General features: G+C 37.2%; 1 protein-coding gene and 1 long non-coding RNA gene across 5 annotated transcripts in view; both read left to right on the plus strand.

The window, feature by feature from the left end:
• The window catches only part of FNDC3A (fibronectin type III domain containing 3A), a 126383-nt gene that overhangs the window by 22079 nt on the left and 80351 nt on the right, over positions 1–23953 (plus strand). For 3 of the 4 annotated variants that reach the window (XM_030036272.2, XM_030036273.2, XM_041128717.1), the window contains one exon: positions 20066–20141. The exons of the other annotated variant lie outside the window; for it this stretch is intronic. In XM_030036272.2, coding sequence (XP_029892132.1) covers positions 20066–20141 — 76 coding nt within the window. The remainder of the gene's footprint in view (positions 1–20065; positions 20142–23953) is intronic. 4 annotated transcript variants of the gene reach the window in all.
• Positions 4755–9057, plus strand: LOC121233809. The gene is made up of 2 exons (XR_005933992.1): positions 4755–5186; positions 6635–9057. It is a non-coding gene; the product is annotated as an uncharacterized LOC121233809 (long non-coding RNA).

Genomic DNA, 23953 nt, shown 5'->3' on the forward strand with positions numbered 1-23953 from the left:
ACCTGAATATTACTTCATTGTATTCCTTTTTTTTTTTTTCTTGTAACTTTGAAGCTACAAGAAGTGTGGAGACTTTTGCCTTGATGTTTCTGCTCGTTTTTCTGAGTGTCTCCTATTTGCTTAGCTACAGTACACACATTCTGTAGGGGTTACTTCCTTAAAATATGAAAACTACTTCTTCAGGTTCTTTCATAATAGCATTGTGGTGTTGGATTGCATAATCTATAACATAATCTGTAGTGTTTACAGAACTTGTGTTCCCACAATCAGAATTCAGAGCTGTTCTGTCTGTGTAAATAAATGTATATGTTCTTCTGTTTTCATAGTGTAGGTTGGACTGTAGCTGTCCTAATTAATTTTAGTCAGTGCTGACTGAAAAGGTATTGAAAACCTAGTAGAAAATTCTTTATTTAAATATTTTGTTTATATGTCAGTATTTCCTATGTTAGACTAGTTAACTGTATCCTAAACTTGCACGTTTTTGTTCAGCTGTAAAACGTGAGGATTTTTTTTAATCAGTTCCCCCCCCTCCTTGCATCTCACCAGGATTAACTATTATAATTATTGTGACTTATGTTGTATATACTGCATAACTGAGTTACCAAATGAATATAGACCATTTGGTACTTTCCTGGAACAGTTCCTATCTTCCAAGATAATCTATTTCAAATACTTGAAGTTCTGCTAGCAGTTTAAATGTGAAATAGCAGTGCAAATATTTGAACATGTTAAGATGAAAGGTCATATGCTTCAAATAGTGGAAGTGCCTGGTCAGGTTAAAGCTGTAGCTTTCCACCATGTTTTAAAACAAAACAATCCATAAAGTTAGAGGAATGTGCGTGTTTAGGCAGAAAACACGGGGAGCTTAAACTGTGTGGATGTTGCTACTCAGTGCTACAGTGGGAGACTGCCTCATTCCCACAGAACAAGGGACTACTGTTAGTTTCATAGGACAAAACTGGTGCAAAGGAAAAGCAAAGGCCAAGCCCGTTAGCTCTTCCCTCTCTATTAAGCACAGAAGTACTGCTTTTGCACCGTCTCATCACCGTGTTCAATGTGAGTAGGTAATGTACTTCTTGCATCTTGGTGGTGAGTAAGGCTGTGGATGAAGTATGGAGAAGATCCATGGGAGTTGATAGAAACCAAGTGACACTGAGAAAAAATGGTATGAGGACAGAAGCGCTTGAGGGTTTTTCATGTAAGGGTAACTACTGCAGTGGGGCTTTACTGATTATTGCTGAGGCTGTACAGGAAGGATGTGCTTGATTACGTGAGTCCCAGTTTGGTGGGAGGAGGTAAATTTCATGATTGAGAGGAAAATGAGGAGGCAAGAGTTCAAACTACTTTCTTTAACACACTTTGTTTTCCTGATATTAAACTGATGTTAAATTGTTTTGGAAAGTTTCTACAGCACCCAGTGCTATTTCAAGACAAATCAGTAAATTGCTGACACAAATTTGCAGAAGCCCTGGAGTTCTGGACCGTCTCCACACCTTCACACTAAAGCTAACAGTTGAAAAGTGAGACATCCCTATATAACCTTGGTGTCATTTTTTACCAAAAAGGTAGATAGCCCTCTCAGAGTAGCCTAATCAATACCTGTTAACGGTTTCCTTTTCTTTGGGGAATGGGACACATAGTGTTTGACCTTCAGTCAGCTTTATTTCTCAGCAAGTTACAGTGATAAAGTAATACTTCTAGCTTGGGAAGCTGGTTGCTTATCCTCCAAACTTTATTCAGAAGTTTAGATGCTTAGTGAGTTTTCAAAGAATCCCACTGTGTGTGTGTGTATATATATATATACTCACACTGTGTGTGAGTTTAAGTGCAAATTCTCTGAACTGAAATAGATGTTTAGCATCAAATCTACAAGTTAGTATTTCCAAAACCAATTTCTTCCTTAAATATTTAAACCTCTGACCTTGAAGTTGTTATTATTAAACTGTTATCATAGGAGGAAGTCTTCAGTCAGCAGAGTAATAGATGGCTATAAAAACAAATAAAATAATTCTGAGAATCCCCTTTTTTGGCTTTCAGGTTGTTTACATATATGAAGTTGCAGCAGAAATATAATGGTGAAGATGTAAACTAGATTATTAAATGCTTTTCCTCAGTTTTAGTTCTGATGCTTCTGTTTCTGAAGAGCATATGGTACATTATCAAGTTCCAGCTTGCTTTGTTTTTGCCTTGCTGCTGAAAATCAAGCCTAGAACTGCATATGTTTCATGATCTTTGCCTCTACAAGAAAAAAAATACCCATGTTAAAAGTTGTTCAACAGCATACACTGTTATAACTGTTCTCACTGCTTTCCATACTGTGCTGTTTTCCTTTCTTTTATGTGTTTTGATTTCATAGAGTACAGAGTACATGCGTGGCTGCTTCCATCTTCTTTTTGGTTGGGTTGGTTTTTCTGGTTTTGTTTGGTTTATTTTTTTGTACTTCCCCTTTGGCTCTATTGAATTAGCAGATACATCTAATTTTTCCTTTCGGAGATTCATTAAAGTTTTAGTTGACAATTATTATTCCATCCTTCAGTGACTTCATAGCATTGAAGCGCACCAGAACTGTGTTCACTGGAACCATTGGAACTCTTCTGCATGTAATGCTACAGCGCCAGCTTACAGAAGCTGATTATCAAGATGTATTTTTTCCAGGATTGATTAGTACTTTGTATTTTCCAGTGATGGTTGCTACACATAATTAAACTTATATGGGAAATTCCAAAAAAATCTTATCCATAAAAGTTTTTAACTGGTTGATGGCTATGATTTTTAAAAAACACCACCACAAAAAAAAAAAACCAAAAACCCAAGGATTTGAGTTTTGATGCCTCAAGGTTATTGAATCCTTTCTGTATCTGAGTTAACCATATTTTTTGTTCAGCAAGAGTGAGGTTTTATCTTAGTTAAGTGTAGATTTTTTTTTTTTTTTGGCCTTAGAAGTAAGAATTTTCTCTTATGTATTTAAACTGTATCCTTGATTGCAGATGTATTGAAAACTTGCCTTAAATTTCCTAGAAGAAGCCATCGTCCTCAGCAGAAAGTGAGGATTCAGAATTCTTTGGTGTATAGTTAAATATGAATACGGTACTGCTTTTGGTTAGCAGAAAGCAACATCAGATTTGTTGCATAATTTATACTAACATCCAACTATTTATTTTAATATTTGCTGTCTGAAAATAAATGTAGAAACAAGAGTGAAGGCTGTGTAGTTCATAGCCTTTCCTACTTGTACCCAGTATGAAAATTCATGGAATGAAGTACCCTCATAAAACTTCTCTGAGTAATCCTCCTTTCTCTCTAAAATGTCTGTTTTCATTTGCATGATATGAATCCTAGATTAATTTTGGTCTCTGATACAGTAGATTCCTCCCAAGATACTTGAAGCAAGATTTCCCCTGTTGAATGAACCTCTTCAGAAACTGATGTTTGGGAGAATTGGATGACATGTGAAAATAAGATTTAAAGTCAGTTAGTCACTGTGGGTTGCTGATATAGTCAATGGGGAGAAATAAGCACATTCAGAAGATGATCTCTCATGTTTTAGGAAGGTGACTAAGGATCTGTACTTTTTTTTTCTTTTTTTTTTTTCTTTTTCAATGAGGTAAGAAGGTGCAAGTTGCCTGGAGCTATAAGCATTGAGGTAGTTCTTCTCTGCAGTCTGTTGCAAGCGGGCCCAGTTCCTGAATCTGCGTACTTCTCTATCAGTAGGTTTTGGAAGGGTACAGTTATGTCCAAGCAGTGTCCTGGATTCGGGCATGTTCCTTGGTCCCCTTATCTCCCCTTCTCTGTGCCATGGGACACTTAATGCCGAGTAAGCCAGGACCTGAATGCCAGAGTCCAAGACCTACGAAGTCACCCTTATTGCTTACATACGTTTCCTCAGAAGGCAGCCTTTGTAATCTCTCTGTAAGTTGTGACAAAAACATAACTGCTTTGCAAAGTCATATTTTTAACTACAGAAACTCCACTCTTAAAATATGTGAGAATTACACACTTTGCGAACAAGTAATCTGAAATGCATCCCCTGGTAGCTGAAGCCTGTTTTTTTTCCCGGGAAGCATTTCTTTACCAAGAGGGTGGCCAAACACTGGAAGAGGCTTACTGGAGAGGTGGTTGATGCCCCAAGCCTGTCAGTGTTTAACAGACGTTTGGACAATGCCTTTAACAACATGCTTTAAGTTTTCGTCAGCCCTCAGTTGCTCAGGCAGTTGGACTAGATCATCATTAGGTCCCTTCCAACTGAAATAGTCTGTTCTATTCCCTGGTGATTGAGAGGTTTCTCTATTTATAACTGGGCAAAGTCCACCTAACCCTCTGCGTGTTACAGAATTATACACTTTATAGAGCAGCCAGAATTACATTCTCCAAGAAGAGATAGACCCAGGTTTACACACCATAGTAAAGATGGCCCTTGGCTCTAATTTTTCTCTCTTTCTTTTTGAAGTAGAGGAGAAAATATATGGGAAAGGATTGGAGTTGTAGAAATTTTTCCCACCAAGCCCTTGGTCCGGTACTGACTGAGCCTCTTCAACCTGCTCAAATTAAGGACGCAGCCTTTAATTTCTCTTGCAGTTCAGGTTCATGTTGTCACACAGTGTTTTGGTACACAGTGATACCCAGATTTGCACAAAGCTGGGGTGTGTAGGGTACTTTATCGGGGGAAAACAGGCTACTTCAGAAGTGCTATTGAAACTCCTACCATTCTAATTTTTTTTTTTTTAAATGAAATGCTATTTTGAATAAGTACAGAATACAGTTCTTCCTTTGGCACTTACTTTTATGCTCTATTTAAGGTAGAAATGTTACAGACACATCCATCAGTCTTAAATATTATGCTCTTTTAACTTGCTATATCACCAAACAGAAACCTGAGCTGTCAGAAGCAATGTTGGGAAATTCTTCTAGTCCATATACTTTCTAAACAAACAGCTTATATGTTTCTTAAATCTTCTAAAGTTTTGAGAAACTGAATGTCCAAATTCAGTTTCAGCTTGCTTATTTATATTTTTTTCTTCATTGTTACAATTGCATTGCAGGAAGGGTATTGTTTTTAAAGCATATTTATTACAAATTTTGATTTGAGTTGTTGTTCAGCAGAGTTCTTCAAAAAAGGAAGGCAGCTCCCATCTGTCACTTCAGCCCTTGAAACAACTGTACAAATTACAGAATACCGCACAGCCAGAGTGAGTTCAGCTGCTGCATGCTTGGTGAAGATCTCCACCAGTAACCTGCTGTTCATGACACTTGCTGGTTGTAGGGGAGAGAAATAGAGTGACTATCCTGCTTGCTGGGCCCTCTTTTTGTACTTCAGAAGGGTGAGGGAAGTCAGGACAGGGTCTGAAAGGGCTCTGCCTCAGCCTGCAGAGGGGGAATCAATTGTAGCTTTATAACCTTTCTGAAATAATGTATTCAGCTGTTAGGCCAAAGGTTGATCATGACCACTTTATAATGTTGGATATTGTTGCTCGGTGAATGCCTAACTGGTTGCACACACTTTCAGACATGTCCACATATTACTGACAAAGAAGTCCTTTGAAGTGAAGTGTCATTGACTTGCGTCATCATTAGCAAATCTGTTAACTGTCCACCTCACTTTGTTCATCTTGGCTAGCTTTCATAATGTTTGTAAGATTCTTTTTTTGTATTTATCACTAGGTATTATATGGAAGGAAAATACTAGCAAAGCTCTCTAACAGTGGCACAACTGTTCAGCTTGTTTCAAATGTGAGCTAAGCAGCAAAGTAATTCTTCCCCTCTTCTCAGCATTAAGATCTTCACAACAGATTCAGAAAGCCTGGAAGTAGGCAGTCTTAAGAAGTATTTTTTTTTTTGCATAGGGGAACACCAAATGATACCTATTCGACATAGGGTGCTTTGTAGCAACTGCTGGTGCAGCCTGCAGTCAAAGCGTGGGAACTGCAAAGTACATACAGTTGAAGTACAGCTGAAAAGTGTCTTCAGTTTTGATGCTCAGTTGAAATAATTGCAAGGGTGTTTTGATTCCACAAGTGTTGTGAAGAAGACAGGGTTATCACAGGAAGAGAAGATTATTTTTTTTTTTTAGATTTTAAATACAATATCTAAAAAACTGTTGTGAATCAGATCAATAAATCTTCAAAGTGTCTGGCTTTCTTTGAACAATGCCACATGTAGCACAGCACTTTCAGGTTTGGGGTTTTGGGGTTTTTTTGGGGGGGGGGCAGTCAGAAATGAGGTTTTTGATTCTCTGAACATTTAGCAGCGTCTTAAGCAACTGGGGGTTTGGGCTTTTTTAAATTGCAATGTTCACTTCAGACAATCTTTGTTAAATTACTTAGTTTTCCAAAATTAAATTGGCAGTCTTCTACCTTTCAATGCATCTAGATACAGCTTAAATGAAAATTTATTCCCTGATTCTGTTTTGGACTGTTGCAAATATGCAGATTGATCAGGGAAAGTGCCTACTGAGGGGACTAACCCTGCAAAGTATTAGCTGAAAGCTTAGCCCCTGCTACCGCTTTGCTGTGCAGTATGAGCTCTGTCCCTCATCCAGTTTTGCTTAGTGTTGTAAAGCTGAAGTCCTGTGCGCTTCAAACAACATCATGGTGAAATGAGAATAATCTGATTGAAGTCTTCCAATTTTTATTTATAGAGATTGACGTGTCTAACCACTGGCCAGGACCAGATGCCTCAGAAAGTTCCAGAGTTCAGTGACTGCCCCTAACACTGCTTCCTTCTACTTCCCCGTAAACAAGGATGAGCTTAAAACTTTGAAGCACAAATGTTTGTCTGCTGCATTATCCAGATTCTTTGAAACACTTCTGTGACCCTTATGTTTTTACTGATTTAAAGATATAATAGTGGGATTATTTTAAGTAGCAAATTTTATGTGTACTATCTACTAACCACAGACTGTGTCAATGCTAGTCAAACATATTGGGTTTGCTGTAAATGAGACAAATAAAACTTTGCTTAGCCAAGCTGTGAGAACTGAGAATGCAAAAGAGAAGAGGCAAAGCAGAAACAAGGAGATGAAAATTTTAAGTATTTCTCAATAATAAAGAATGAGACAGACACACTTATGGAACATACACTGACTGATACTGTTATATGTGGACACTAACAAGTCTTGAACATTTATCAGTGACATTAGATGCAGATTTTAACATTTATCTTTTACTGGTTCTTGTCAGAAAACTTTGTATTTTTACAAAACAAGCCTCCAAACAATATTCCTACCCTGCCTCCCTCCAGTGATCAGCTTTCTGCTAATCATCTTTCACATGAAGAGAAGGGGGGAGGGAAGTACAGTAAGAATTTAAAAAACCTTTTCATAAATAAAATCAATTCATTTGCTAGAATAAAAAAATCACCAATTCTCAGATCTTTCCAACCTGCCTTTCTACAAAAAGCAATGAAAGCTTATTGAATTCTATAGTTTTTGAATGTCAGTACCACTGAACAGTCTAGTCATCTTTCCAACCTCCTTGTTTCCAGTTGCTTCTAGGTATGTTCTGTTGTCTTAGTGCATTCAGTGGTGCTGACGGTATCTTGTAGTGGTGGTTAAAGATGAAATGTTTGCTGATTTTTATTATCTGTCAGCTGCCTTTTAGAAAAATGACACAGAGTTGCTTATCTCTCCTCTGAAAATATACATAGGCCTTAGGAGCACGTCACTGAAACGGTGGCTTCCTTCTCTCGCTTTCTTCAGGACATGCTGCTACTACCTCTGTAAGCTGAAGTAGTTTGGATTGTTTGTGTTTTCAAAATCCCAAACACGTAAATTGTTACTGCAACATACTATGTAACATTTACTTAATTCTCTATGGCTTTCCTCTCTACTCCTAAAAACCAAGATTTGTTGATGGCCTTTACTTACCCAGATCTTTTCTGTTCTTCATTAGGAAAGTGTTAATCTCTGTATATGGAGCACTTATATCCCTCTAGATTATCAGTTAGTATTAGCAGATGCTAGGGGAGAGAATTGTGTAGTTGTGGGAAACCTGTAAATGGGAATTTGCTCAAATAAATTTGTTGGGAAATAGAAGATTTTAGAACTTTAGTGTTAAGAGCATTGCATCGTGTTACTTGGACAAAGATCAACGTCTGTAAGACGCTTATAAATAATGATGAGAAGCCTGTTTTCTTCTGTCATTCATACTAAAAACAGAAGATAATTTAAGGCAAAAAAAATTTCTAATGTTACTTTTCCTTATAGATACTACAGAAGTGTGTGCTTAGTCAGCTATGAATTGGTATGGTATAGTACAGAGCTCAACCTAAGGTTTTCAGAACTCTTTATTGGTTACTAGCCAACATAAATAGGGAGGGAGGAAGTGTTTAGGAAGTCTAAAAGAAGATGGAGGTAGAAGAATCTTATGAAAGATTGCTTTAAGAAGTAACACTCTTCACAACCATGAAATTCTTAAATTGTTTTAAATTGCCAAAGGCTTAAGACACTATTTTAGTTTAGCTTTTGTTACTGAGATATCAGCTGTTCCTATTTACTAATCTTACGCTGTCTGTAATACCTGTTACATTTGCAGTTTTCCATTTAATCTGTTTTCTAAGTGTTAGTGGGCTTGATTGTGGAAAAGAGGAGTTCGTAGCCTCATTAGCATTGTTATGATACGAACAGCAGAATATGAACACATGATCAATGGAAAAAATTACTTGTGCTGCATTTGTAACTGACATCACCTTAGCTGGACCACAGATGTGATTCCATCTGGCAATTCCTGTGCTGCTAATGATAACAACACTCAAGTCTTGCAGTGTTCTTTGATCAGTAGCTTTCAGGGACGTGCAAATACTGTTGTACTAGTCCTACAAACAGGGAAACTGGCATGGGTGAGGTGGCAAACCCACAAATCGCAGCAAGTGCACGTTGGAGTGACCACAGAGTTAGTATCTTCAGTCTGTGTCCAGTTTTCCCTGTCCACTGAACCATGCTCTGTGGAGCCAAGCTAGATGTAATGATTTTCCTTGTAACAAAAGACTCTGCATAGTTGGAATAACAGATGCTTTGAAAACTAAAAGTGTTTTCAATAATAAAATGATACTGGATATAACTGATACCTTGAGCCTAGAAAGCTTTTACTTGATAAAAAATTTCATGCTGATCAAATGTTAGGAATATGATTTGAAGTTAAAATAGCAGAAAGTTACTTTTTCTGTTATAAGTAGGCTGTAGGTTTGAGTCCTTTTACATAAGTGTGTGTGTATATGTACGTTGGCTTATTACCTTTGAAGACACTACTGCCCAAGTAATTTTTAATTTTTTTTATACCTCAGGCCACATTTAATCAGTAATCTCATGTTGTCACATTCCAGATACCAATTGTTACTAAGCAGTTTCATGTATCTTGTCTGCCTATGGGTTAGGATTTAAACCGGAGTGATGCATATGTGGTATTTGAAGTAATTTCTCACAAGAAGGGAGGGATCTGTGCTTTGCCCTATGTAGCTGTCTTTCTGCAGATGAGGGTGTGCCAGTGGGCCCCTGCTATTGTTGGGATATAAGATTGCCAGAAACTAATATTGGATGTTTTCAGTTCAGCTCTTAAGTGGAGACTAATAGAGAGGAAACCATCTTTGTCAGCCATCTGAAATGTCTTAAATATTTAATATCTAATACAGGTATTTCTGGTTATAGTATTATTTAGGGCAGACATGTATGTAAATCGTAAAACAAAACTGGGAAATACACGTCTTTCTTTTCATGCCTCTTAATAAATGCACAGCATAGAGTAACGCAGTATTTAAGAAAGAGTACAATAGAATCCAGTTGATTATTTCTTTGCTGTATCTTTTTATTCTCTTACAAAGTGGTTCCCCCCCTCCCTCCCTCCTTTCTGGCGTATTTGCAAACTGAAGCCATGAGCTGCATCACAGATTCAACTATAAAGTCAGAAGTTGGTTCGTTCCAAGCTAGTATATCCTATCTGGGAATCAGGAGGCTAAATTAAAAATGCAGTTATAAAATGGCATATATTTGGAAGCTTTGTTCTCTTAAACCCAAACCTTCTGTTGACTGACGTTAGATGATCCAGAAGCAGATGCTGCAGCAGCTATTTGTTGATTTAGTTGCTATGGTGACATGATACATTCGTGTACAGCAGGAAGCTCACTGTACGTTGGCTAATTTGATAGGAAGGAAGGCTTGAGGTAGGTATTGCTGACTATATTGTTAATTGATCCTACCTTTCACATCCTCCTTCCACATGCTTTGTGGACGCACAGCTATAGAGGAAGGTAAAGGGAGATACCCCGGCGTGGCGTTTAGGTTAAGGTGCCCTGTTAAAAGAAGGGGGGGGCCAGTGCTCAACACATCACCGAAGATTGCCTCAGTATTAAGTGAATGGAATAGATTGGAGCAGCGGAGTGGTGGCTGTTGAATCTGCCTTCATCCTTTGTCACTGTGGTAGCACCAGTTGAATGAGAGAAATAAAAGGATGCGAGCAACAGTAAGTCAAAGTGCTAAGGCTTTTGAAATGGGTTATGAGATAAAGCATGTCACTAATTAGCATCTTGATTGGAGCTATTAGTGGAGAAAAATGTAATTGTTCTGAATACTGCCCTAACGACAGCGCATAAATGTGGCTCTGCCTGGAAGTTGTGTTGTATTATATTCACCCTTTTCCAGAAATACACCCTTTTTTTAGTCTTGTTGCAGACAGACTGTTAAAGATACAGTGTACATCTTACAAAGGGCTTGGCTGTACCACCCTCTTAACGGGTTTAGTTGAGTGTTTTAAAATTTTTTGAAGTCAGAATGACCAAAAACATTAGCTACAGTGTTTTCCTAAATTTGTAAAATATTCAAAAATGAATTTACCTTTGTCCTTTCTGGGTAAAAATACTTCTCATCAGTACTGCTGAGCTAATTTCAGTTGCAGTATTTTTAGACAAACCACTGTTGTCTTTTTTTATGTTGATGTATATTACTAGTGCATTTAGAAATATGATTTTGGTAAAGTCTTTCCATTATTTGTGATTTTTGCTGACAATCATTTGCTACTGACTCAGCACCTATAACCATATAATGCTAAATATAGATGCTTTCAGATTAATAAGAAACAAAACAAAAAAACCCAACCCCAAGCCTGAAGCTCTTGTCTCTTTCCTAGTAAAACATCTCAGAAAAGAACATTGTTTCTGCTAGTGTAGAAATAGATTGTGATTTGATTCACTTTAAATTATGGTTTCAGAGGTCCAGGGAAATGTTTTGGAACACTTTGTCCTCTTGGTTTCTAGGAATTTTAACTGGAGGAAAAAACCAAAACACCCTACAACCCCCAAAACCACACACATCCCCCAAAAACCATTCCAGAATGAGAGAAAAACAGAACTCTGTTTTTCGGGAGTACTGTTTTGCTCCAATTTGTAATCTTTCTTGTTGCACAGGAACAGTCTCTTACTGCGTTATTTCGTTTAAGTATGCTTTAACGACAGCTGTAATATAACAAACTCTTACTTCTTCATATTATATATGATCTTAGCAATGGATAAAATTAATGTAACATATCCTAGCTTTCGTCCCCCCCCACTTTCTCCTTGCCGTCTTACTTCCCCACATTTTTCAGTTTTTTAATATGTATGCCAGACTATGAATTGGCTTTGTTGCTAAAGGATTGCAAATTTTTTTGTTGTTATGATATATTTAGTGGTAGATCTATTGGCAATCTTGTTACGTATATTCAGAGGATTTTCATTTGGTTGGAAAATTTGTCCCAGATTTCACTTACTCTGGAAAAACACCTAATTTCACAAAATGTAACTAACTTCTTTTAGAGGAAGATATCAAGTAACCCATTCAGTTCCTCTCCCCTTCAGTGGGAGGTCGGGGGTGGCTGGGGAGAGGGAAGGATTCCAAATATCCCTTTACACTGAAATTCAATCAGGTTCCTTTGGTTTTCTTGCCTTTGTGGTGGTACAGTGCTAGCCTGTGGAGAAAACAGAGTGGCAGTTCTCATGTGGGCTTATCCCACAACTTCACACATGACACAATGTATTTAATGTATTTTGGTTTCTTTAGCCTCAGTCAGGATTAAAAAACTTAACCTTTTTCTTTTCCCCTTCAGAAGGCTGATAGTCCTTGATACTGAAGGATGTGTTTGAGAGCTAAGATATTTTTGAGAGACAGAGAGAGCTTGATGTCTATAGATTTTTCTTTAATGCAAATAAAAAAATATTTCTCTTATTTCTCATGTATCCCAGTAACTCTAAAATGGTAGTTTCAATCTTTCAGATAAGACTTTGCTGGTTAGAAATAAACCCATCGGTATTAGGAAAACTAAATATTTTAAATGATGTTGTATATTTAGTAGCTAATAACTTCTACAGATAGAGAAGCTTTTAGGTATAAAAGCATTTATTTGGGCAAGCAATTTATTTGCTACAACAGATTTTAAAATGTGGCTGTGAATACCAAGCTTGTAAACAAAATTTTACTGTCTCTGAATTGAATCTCTCGATGTTTGTGCTGGCTTAGAAGAGGTAGAAACTGTATTTCAGTCAGTCGTGTCCTTTTAGAAATACAGGTATTATTTGAACTGTGGCTGTAAGATATATAATACTTAGGGTCATCCTTATGTGGTAAGGGTAAGCTAGACTCACTTCTATAAACCTTATTCAAATCTGATCTGCAAAAATTTCCCCCAGTTAGGTAGTTCTTCATAACTTTATGGAGGAGAAGGTTACCAACTGTCTTAATTCTGGATTTGTTTTGTTTTGTGCCTGTGTGAAAGATCATCTAGTATACTTATAGACACAATCATTTGTTGTTTGGGTGGTTTGGGTTTTTTTTTTTTACTTCAGACTAAATTTAAACTTCTAGAACCTAAACAATAAATAAAAAATATTATCTCTGCATATATAATATATTAGCAATAATATTTGGCATATAGGTGTTTTTTTTTTTCAAATAAAATCTCTTTTGCCTTACAGATCCACTGCATATACGTATTTGGTAGAAGTGACAAAATATTTTCGACGCACTGTTTTTTGACTGGCTGTGTGTGTATTTGGGGAGGGAGCCTTGTTCTTTAGCCTTTAAGTTTTATTCAGAGAGCTGCTTTTGCACATGTATAATGGTGAGCAAAAGAAGAAAAATGTGTCAAACTTGCTATGAGACATCTTGTATTAAGTTAGTTTTTAGAGCTCATTGGCTTATTTCAGGTTTTACTTACTGGCTTTTTTTTCCTCCATAGGGACAGAAATAGTTTGGACTTCTAATTGTATTTACAATTTCTGCTATGGAAAGATGTTGCCTTAAAATAGTGAAGTAGCATGCTTGTGGATTAGTCCTAAGCTCTTTTGTTTTCCTGCTCTGCAAGTATTTCACCTCATCTAGGGCCCTTATCAGGATTAATCCAATTTTGGTATTGGTGCTTCACAGTAATGTCCATAGGTTTTATTTTGGTCTTCCTTACTAACCACCTGATAGAGGACATTAATTGTGCAAGTCTATTTATATTTTATCACTTTTTTTGTGACAGAGCACTGGGAAAACTTTTCCTTGCTTGTTGTAATGTAAATACGCATTTGTGATGATGCCACAAGTCTGATGTTGCCTTTCTTTCCCGTCAGCTAGCTGAAATTGTTTTGAAACCTGGCAATCTGCTAATACATCACTACTTCTGTTAGTAGGATGGAAGTGCAAGTAGAGACGCTTGTAGAAGCATGTATCTTGCTGACAGAATGAAGGGTCGTTTTTAATTGTTATTTCAGTGGAGTTAATGGGCTTTTTGGCCTTAATTAGCGTGCAAACAAACATATTCAAAGCAAGATTAGCTAGCTCTGTATTTTAAATTCCATTCTGTCCCTCACTATGATTCAGTGAAGAAATACCTTAACCTTCATAGTCGTCTGGCACAAGCAAAATGTTAGGCTGCTTATGAAAGTATTCTATATCCATAAAGACAAGGATTAATAAGATATAAATCAGCTATATTTTGTATCATTGCCATTCTGCTTTTAAAAGACATTGCTGTGACCATATTGGTGGAGTGAAATACCTCTAAGAATCTTATTTTGGCTTCTGCAGCCTCTGCTTCTTACTGATAAAAGTTACTTCTAGACCTTTCTGGAGATAAGTCTTAACATTTGGCCTTAAGTTTTCCCTTTTTTTTGGAGCAGCCCTCTGAGTCAAGGTGGCTGCAGCTCTGCCTTGCACAGATTTCCCTTCCACCTTTTGTTGTTTGTGTTCTTAATCTTAGAATTTTTTTTCTGACTCCAGCCATTTTTATCAAATTCATTTCTTCAGTGTTAGAAATGAGCTAAAGACTTGAAAAAACATTCAACTCTTTTCCTGGTTCAGTCTAGAGAAACATCCTGTAGTTTCTCTTGCAGATAGTGAAGAGTTTACGGAATAAAAATAAGAAACATTGAGCATTCTCCTCTTTGAATGTTCATACTGCCTTTGATTCTTCAGATGCAAAATCAGAGTACTTTCTCATCCTACTCATGCTGATATAGTAAAGCTAAATCATATATGAGATCTTCAGCTGAAATTATTGTTAAATTATCATTATATCTGTTGATAGTAGTATGTCCAAGTCAATGTTGCATGTCTCTGTAGGATGTGTTCATACTACGTGAGCTACAAGAAAATTATATTTTAATTTGGAATTCTTTGGGGAGAAAAATACTATAAAACAGTTTTACATAGAACTATTGTATTCTAAGAGTGTCTTTATCATATAAGACCAGCTCAAATTGTGATGTAAGGTGAAGAATAGATTTTCAAAGCTAATTAAGAGGCTGTCCCTTAACTAGTCCTTCAAAAAGGCAAAATGTTGTAATGCTTCTTCAGGCTACTGTCAGGAATTGTTTATATATTAGTAAATTCAGTGTGCTCAAGAATGTTCCCAGAGACTGAGGCTAAGTGTCATGGAGCAAGTCAGTTCTAGTAAACCATCTTTTCTTCCAGAAAGACTGTCTGTGTGCAAACTGTCTGGTAAGAGTGGTCTCAGGAATAGTTTCCAGTATTGTGTGGGAGAAGATTGTTGGTTGGCATTGTCCTGTGTTGTGCTCAAGACTACTATAAACATTGTTCATCATTGCAGGTGACTGTTTCGGCACCTGGGAATGTTCTGAAGCACTGATAACTTGCTAATAGAGGTGTGGGTTTAGGTACCACTGACATGGTCAAGGGGACGAAGCAGTTCTCCTAGGAGGGATTAGAAACCCTCAGTTTGCAGAGACTGAGGACAAGGTGGGGGAAATTGCCAATGCTTAAAAAAATATTGAAGGAGGTGAATGAAATTTACTCAGAACTGTTGTTCAGGAAATCCCATAGCACAGAAACTAGGGAGCATTTAACTAGTAGGAGATGGTTTTAAAATGTCTAAAAAGTGAACTTCAGGAACTTGCTGCCATAGAAGGTTGTGGAGGTGATTCAAAGTGTAAGCGAACTTGAACAGTTCAGGCAAACTCATAGACTATAACAGAGATGGACTGCAGAAGGTGGCCTGGCTCACTTGCTCTCCTTAAACAGCATCTCAATTGATATATTGGAGACAAAGTACTGGGCTAGATGGACTGCTGACTGAGACGATGAGGACATTTCTTATGTTCTTATGTGGCTTGAGCAGCTGCCTGAGTTTAAACGGCAATTTCAGGAAAAACATTGAGCTTTGTAATACAAGGCATGATTCAGCTTTGTTAGGATGCTGGTCTTTGCCAATCCGGGCTATGTATCTTGAACTGACAGTGGATGGGCAGCAAAGTAAATGTTTTAAAATCAGGAAAAAAAACAAGAATTCCATGCTAAGAAGGGGGTTTAATGAATACTATTCCTTTTTGCAAAGCCTTTCTATGTTTTTAGGATGGATTTTGCTTTTAATACTGCACTAAGAAGAAACCTCTATAATCCATATCTATTTAATTAAACTACTACAAAGCTTAGTATGTTGTTCATTTGATCTGAATTTATCTTCTAAAATCTCCTTTGTTGAATAAATTAAGTACCATTGAAAAGTATGAAATTTCACTGTTAAAATTCTGACAGTCTTTGGCAACTGATGCTTCAGGTATTTCAAACTTTAGCCATTGGGCTGTTCATTTTGTTTTATTTATGTAAGAACTGTTTTTAGCATAAGTGTGTAGCTGCACTCTCATATTGTCAACTTGTATGCTAATCTCTGGAAAGATATTCTGTACTGTTTTTCATCAGGAACTGTGCTGAGGTCATGTGGATCATCATTAAATAACTGTTTAAAGGAAACAATTTATAGTCCCAGTGGAAATGACACAAAACTAGTTGTTGATCTAATACTCCCATTTCTTAATAGCAATGCCTTGGCATGTTTTGAACTTGAGACAGAAGTATGTTGAGTCAAAGTTGTGTTAGCATTGAGAAATGACACTTTTAAATTTTATTAGGTTCTGTTATAGTTGGTTATGCTTTAGAAGTGCTCGTAGGCTTCTAGAGCCTGTATCAAGGCCTCAGTGTCTTAAGTTCGCATTTGTTAAGCTTGTGAAGTCATTAATTAGTGTTTTGTTGATTTAGATGATTTAGAGAAATGGCATTTGAAAAGTGGCTGTGTTAAAGGTGCCTCCCACTGAGACTGGCACATCACAAATGAGTTTTTTCAGATTATCATAGTTATCTTAGAGGAGCAGGCAATGGAAATCTGGATAGAATAATGCACGTTAGCCTTTGGATAGCAGAGCTTTAGATGCTCTGAGTAAAGCAACAGGATTTGTTACAAAAAGATTGAGGCATGGGAGGAGATGCCAAAGCATCAGATTTTTTCCAAAGCTTTTCACTTAGTTCAAGCTAACATGAATGTTTTGCCCAGAAGAGGAAGGAGATCAAGGTCTAGAATATTCAGTGTGAAAGACAAGGGCCTGATATTAGGGTTTGTGAAGCCGCACGTTGGACCATGAGATGTGTAAATCTGCACAAAGCCACCTAGAATGAGATGAAAGAGCTATAAATACTAAGCAACCTGTGGATTTTGTTTGCCTAACACATGATGCTGTGAAAGATCCGTGTTACCTTTTCCTCTAGAGAAATTTTCTTGCATATTTGATTATGTGCCGCAGACTCTTATTAGATAAGAGGGAATCCCTGTAAGTGATTGTCTTTGGTAATATCTTTTCTGACCAGAAAGGTATCAGTCTCTCTTTCTCTGTGCATAGCTTTAATTTTTCTTATTTCAAATTGCATCTACTGAGGTGGTGAGTAAGTGTCAAAAATGTCCTTCTTAAAGCAGTGATTACTCCATGGGGTTCAGCAGTGATAAGGTTGGTCCAGCAACCAGTGCTGGTCACGTTGACACACGGTACCGCAACACAAAGACTTTTGAAGCCAGGAGTTCTTGAAACTTCTGAAATTAGTTCAGCCCTGATTCAGGCTGTTTTGGCACACTTGGCAACAAATACAGCCTATCTTGGAACAGTCGTAAAATACAAATGTGAATGCACAACATAAAAGCAAGGCTGAAAGTGGGAGCCAGTGAAATAAATAACACAGTCGGACATCAAGTTGCCTAATAGTCCATTGACAAAAAGGCTCTATTTCCTTTTCCTGGGAACTGAGTACCTAATTAAGCCGCGTTAAGTTGGCGGGTCTCCCCACCCTTTTGAGTGGAAGTCAGGTGTCCTCGGAGGTGTGGAAATGTGATGACATCCGAAGTGTCAGAGTGGTGCTGGACCCCATCAGGAGACCTGTTGCCTCGTGGCACAGCCGCTGCTGAACATTCCCCCCCCTCACTGTGTTACGCCATGGCTGGTGTCTTGAGCCTTTACCTTCTCAGGCTAGTTGTGAAGTGAACAACAAAGATTCTCACACAGGAGAAGCCGCTGTAAAAGAAGATCAGGAGGCATAGGGCCCGCTTGCTGCAGTTGGGCCGGTACGTGTATTCCCATGCTCACATCCACTGTGCCAGCTGGAACCTCCAGTTCAGATGTCCCGCAGCAGAGGTCTGGAGGAAGAAAACCAGCAGGTTCCCAAGGCAACATTATTACCCAGGTTACCAACCTCAGGCACTCACACAGAAAAAAGGGGAACAATGCAGGAATACCAGGCATCTCCCATTCCCTGTTACTTTAAAAGCAGGAATCAAGGGAATTATACTAGCCGTTGCCCTAAAACTCAAGGGCTTTGCAGATTTTCTGCTTCTCGTAGTTCATACAGTGGAGACGAGGAATATTGAGCTGAAAATTGCAGATTGACATGTCAGCTGCAGTCAGAATGGCTCCTACCAGGAGTCTGGACATACTAAATCAGCCAAAAGACTTAGGCAAATGTGGTTATCCAGCCTACACATAAGAGATGGAAAAACGTTCTCATGTACTCCTGCGAAGCTTTTAGGTACTTTTATTCCAGTCTAAATTTCAAGCTAAAACTTTCAATTGTAGCAGAGAGGGGAAAGTAAATTAATGAAATATGTCTTCAAAAAGTTACGCCTGCTTGGGAAGTCTGAAAAAGAAATTGTAAGAACTCATCCGCTCATATTTCTCTCCTTTGTCACGTTCTGAAGGTGATAGCCAGTTGTTAAAATGCTACCTTCAAACACTTTACAATAAATTCTGGCAATACAATATTTTCTGAAGACCTGTAAGTCTTATTTGAAGTTCATGTCTAAAATCCTCTTGTTTCTAAGTTTAGGTTATATTATGAATGCTAACTCTTCCTGAATTTTATATTCAGACACACTTTAGAAGATCTGGAAAATTTATTAGCATGATAAAACGTAAATAGTGATATAGTTCATTGGGTTTTGTCAAAGAGCCTAAAGCTTCTGGACATGTCTTTCTTCAGTAACAACACTGTACCACATGAAACAACTTAAAGTAGTATTTTTAATGTGCATGCTCAAAACTTAGCTAAATCGGTATTGAATCACATGGCCCAAGTTTGAAAATGTGAGTATCTGTCATATCTCATCAAAGTCGCAGGTATGTTAGGGTAGAATTTGCCATCTTTCCATTAATTTGTAAAGTTGCTCTACCAGTGGGGGAGGAATTTGTATGATTTCTGCCTTTTCCTCACCCTTTCCTTTCTCTCTGGTATTCCTAAAATGAGTAACACTCAAGTTTCCTGTTTTCCTTTTTTTGTAAACAAGACCAATTTTATTTTCTTTTAGCAATTTAACAGGGTAAACTTTTGGCCATAATATTGAAGAGCTGTGTATATAAAGATTTGTGTCTCTCCAGTTCGTGCCAGGAGGAGGACATACACTCTTATTTAGACACGTGCAAGCGAGACTGAAGAAAGATGTGTCCAGAAAGGAAATTATGAAATGCACCTGCTCTTCTGTTTTTTTCCTTTGTTCATAATTTTTAGCTAGGTTCTTCATGGTTACAAGCTTTTTTTCCCTCACAGAAAGGCAGGTTTCAAATGAGAATACAGAAGTCTAAAATGGTAATGGGCTTCTGCTTTGGTACGTCAGGCTTCCTCTGGTTATTTTGGCTGATAAATGTGCTTTGCTATCAATTCCGCATTGCATGGGTTTACAAAATTAGGATAAACAGCTTTCCACAAGTAAAACTATACATACTGCTTCACGCTGTGCATCTGGGGTACTTACTTTGTCATGACTTCTAATACTGTTTTATCATCAACGAATGTACAAACATGCTTGGATCATGTAAAGAAGGAAATGACACAATATTTCCCTAATGTTGAAAACTGTTTGCCAAGTGGTTATGATGAAAATTCAAACACTAGGAATCCTAGGCTTCCTTCTGAAACTTTATGTAATGGTTTGATTCATGTTGAAATTAATGTAATTTGTTGAAATAATTTAAGCTGTAAAAAGAGCTTTTTAATTAATTATACTAAACCATCGAGAAAATAAAATTTGTACAGGTACTGTTTTACTCAGTTGTTATTCTTTCCTTGGTTCTCTGAAAAATGTTTGTTTAAAAATATCTGTACTTGTTCTTGCTCTTATCTCTTTTTCTCTGTGGGATGAAGGCAGCAAGCAGTGTGAAGTGAAAAATAATGTATTTACTAACCAGAAAAAAAAAATTGTTTTTTCCCAGTAAAACTTTCTTTTTTATTTTGCAAGTATCAGACTTCTGTATCATATTCCTGTGTAATGGTTGTAAACACTCTTTTATTTTTAAGGTTATTCTTGTGCAAGTTAATCCAGGGGAAGCATTTACAATAAGAAGAGAAGATGGACAGTTTCAGTGCATTACAGGTAAAGCTAATAAATTCATTTTAATATTTCCTGAGTCTGCATCAGGATAAATAAAAGGCACTTTGTGGTGTTAAAAGTAAAAGACTGACAGAAATTATTTTAAATACAAGAGCCATTTAAAGACCTAAAAGATTAGGTTCTAAGGATCATTTGATTTAGAGTTCTCTACCATAATACTTTTTCTTATATTAGATGAAATTAAATTTCTTGGGGGGGGGGGCGGGACGGGACGGGATGACATTTTCAGTTTGCAAAGCAAACAGGGAGGTGCTGTGGTAGCAACTTTTGACTAACCTCATTTATTACATAGACCTCAGATTAAAAGCTACAGTTGCTAATTTGGTTTGAGTTTATTTTTTTATTCTTTGCTGTCATGTGGACATTGTTTGCCTGTCCCCACAGTAGCTGTCTGTTATACCACTAATAGTTTTTCATTATCTCTAGGGGCCTAATTGTGTCCTTTCTGAGTTCTAGCAAGTGCAGCTTCAAAACACAAATGCTTTGTCTAAGTGTAGCATCCCTGTATGCAGTGATCAGTTTGGATGTTGTTTTATATTCTGAATGAAAATAGCCACCAGTTAAGCCTATCTACAGCTGCAAGAAACAAGCAATCAGATGTTGTTGCTGTTTAGAATACCACTTTACTGTGTTATAAGAGACTATCTACAGATTCAGCTATCAGGTCACTTTTTTGCTGGTTATCTTCTGGGGCCAATGAATCCTACCCTTTTTTTTTTTTCTTTTTTTTTTTTTTCTCTCTTGGATGTTGGCCCAGCTTCAACAGATACTGTTCTGGGAAGTTGAAGCAAGTATTTTCCGGCTCTTTTCCTCACTTTATCCAGTCTGAGAAGAGATGAAAGGTCTGGTTTCCAGTGTCATAGGCAGATCCTTTGGCTACAAAATAACTGATTAAAAAGAGACTTTGGTTTGTAATTAAGTTTATAGCGACAATTCTTAAAGTTTACATGTCCGTTAGCACCATTTTTCAAAACTTGTGCTGGTTGTGTAGTATTGTTGCTGCCTTTGAGCCACAAATGAATCAGTGTTGCAGCTCACGGTTCTATAGCGCTTATTTGAAACACAGCTGTGTAATAGTTACTTGGCAATATTTGAGGGGAACATAGTGATTTTTTTGTCTTGCAATTTAAGTTAAAGAACAGATAAAATGTATTTTACTTCTCTTGCACAAAATACTGAAGAGTGGCATGCATTGCATTTTTGGTTTTAATTTTGACTTATCAGATGGGCTTAGTGGAGGGGGGAATGAATTGATGCTTTCCTTGCATGATCATCTTGAAAGCAGGAAGTGTGTGATGAACTGCAAAAATATTGAGATCATATCTTTATAGATATGCTTCTACCCTTTCATGGTACAGCTTTTATCCTTGCCTGGTCCGTCTTGCTTTCCGAGTAGGCTGCTCACTATTGTGATTTGATTCAGCTGCTGATTTCTTCATGCTTTAAATATGAAAGTGAGCGTGAGCAGTTACTAGACAATTGTTGCTGGGTCTCACTAAGTCTAAGCTCAGGTACGGTCTTTACAACTTTCCTGAAAAGTGGCACTGGCCATCTCGGAACATACATCCCAAATCAGTTCCAGAGCTTTTGCAAACCTCCTGTCGTATAGACATTCTCCTTGTCCTTCCCCCTTCCAGGACGTGAAAGTATGGCTTACAGTTGGTAGTAAAACAGAGGGCACAGAGGTTTTTCATATCTGTACATTCACTAATCTTAGAACAGAAGCTGAGTTGCACATGATCTTATGTATGTTGCTTTTCTGGTCTATTCTTGCCACTCCTGAGACATTTCTGTGTTTCATGAGTGCTATGCCAACAGATCTTCCTGCCTTTTGGCTTGTTGGGTCTGTCTGGCTTAAAGAAGAAATTCACTTAGTAATTGATGCTGTACCTGTTTCGTTGTATGTATTGCAACTAATGAGCAATGTCTGCTTTCCTGTTTTTTGTGTATAGATTTGTATAAAGTGAACCATTTCAGATGATGCACACTGCAGAAAGTAATTTGGTATTGGTGGTCCTTTTTGTTCTGCCACAACTTCTCAAACGTAGTTTGCCCTTGACTTGGCTACAAAATGGATGGCCAGTCTGCAAAATAGGTTATAGCCACAGGAGACTACTGTGTTGACTCTAAAGAAAGCAAGCTTGCATCAGTTCCCTGTTATATTCTTCAGTGCGTGCACTCAGCTATTAGGTCAAATCAGTTAAAGATGTGGAAATACATAATGAGTATAGTTTGGAGGAAACCTTATAAACGTGCAGAGATGCTTATTTTAAAAAAAGGCACAAAGAAACCAAAGATGGCTGAAATTCAGTGGAGATGCAATCAGTGGGAAGTTACTTTAGTCATTATAATTTTTCTTAATACTTTTTTCCAGTCTCAGTTTTTCCTGTAAATATTTACCCATCTTTATATTCTTTTCTGACTATATTGACTTAAAAGCCTCTGCAAAGAATGCATACTCAGCTTTTTCTGTGATGTACTATGTAAAAAGAGGTAGCATTACATACATTAAAAATGTGTATCTGTATACTACTTTGCAAAACCACAGCACGTATTGCCCACAGAAAAATTGTACTTATATACAACAAATATATTGCATATTGCAATTAATATGTTTTTGTCTTATATAACACTTGGAATCCACCCAGAGGCAAAGCATTAGTATAAGCAAAGATTTTTCATGAAATGGACTTAATACTTTATTACAGGCATTCCCTTATCCCTTTCAAAATGAGCCTTGTAAAGCTTAAATGCATAATTCACAACACTTACTTATTTGTGATAGAATGGTGAGTGACCACCAAACAAATCTCTCTTCCTTTCTGATGTTTGCTTTCTAAAATGAGCTGGTTCTGAGAACTTCATTTACTTCATATTTTGTGGGATGTTCAATAGTCTACAAATAACAAGGACTTCAGTTCAATGTTGACCATAGTATAATTTTTTTTTTAAGGAACAGAAAATTTTCAAGTACTATTTTTCTAAGCCTGTATTCTAATTTATATTTAGCAAAAGGGTGGTTAGCAAATATGTTGTCTCTTTGGAGTAAAGTCTTACCAAAAGATATCCAAGGAAAAAGAGAAATAATTTGGAATTACAAAGGATAGTTAAGAATTTGGAATGTTACATATTGACCAAAGATGAAAACGATAAAATGTAAATTCAGGTTCTTGCAAGGCAATTTGCATGGGCATATGTTTAAATTGAAATTACGTATGTATAATACTAAAATGAAAGAATGGAAGTTGGTAAGTAGTGAGCTGCTTCTGGATGGATCCGCAGTAGAAGTGCAGATACAGTAGGTTGGGTGATTTGGTAAGTCACTGTTCCTTGGATAATTCTGGATGTCTCTTGTGCTTTATTGCTGGTCAATTCACCTTGAGATTGCTCTGTCTACTGAAGTCAATGTGGATTGTTTATAAATCTGACCATAATGTTAATTGTATTTTCTTGCATCATATCGCTGTCTGTTGGAAACATTGAGATGCTCCATCAATCTTTGCACTGCTCTTGTCATAGTTATTTTATTTGTAAAGAGAACTATCCTTACTTTGGATACTCTGTACATAGGGTAAAACTTCTCAACCTGAAAACAAGGAGAGACAGTGTCTCTCCAGGAGAAATGAGAGGTGTGAGTGAAGTGACTATTTTAGAGCTGTCCTTGAATCAATGAAGCAATGAAAACTTAAAGCACCAATTAATGGAGAAGCACACTGTGCTTTTTCTGTGAGCTAAGCTTCTGAAGAAAATGCTGCATTTATACCCAGGTCTCTGTACCGACTTACCATCTGTTT

The sequence above is a fragment of the Aquila chrysaetos genome, chromosome 14, assembly GCF_900496995.4.
Source record: "Aquila chrysaetos chrysaetos chromosome 14, bAquChr1.4, whole genome shotgun sequence".
NCBI classification, from domain to species: Eukaryota; Metazoa; Chordata; class Aves; order Accipitriformes; family Accipitridae; genus Aquila; species Aquila chrysaetos.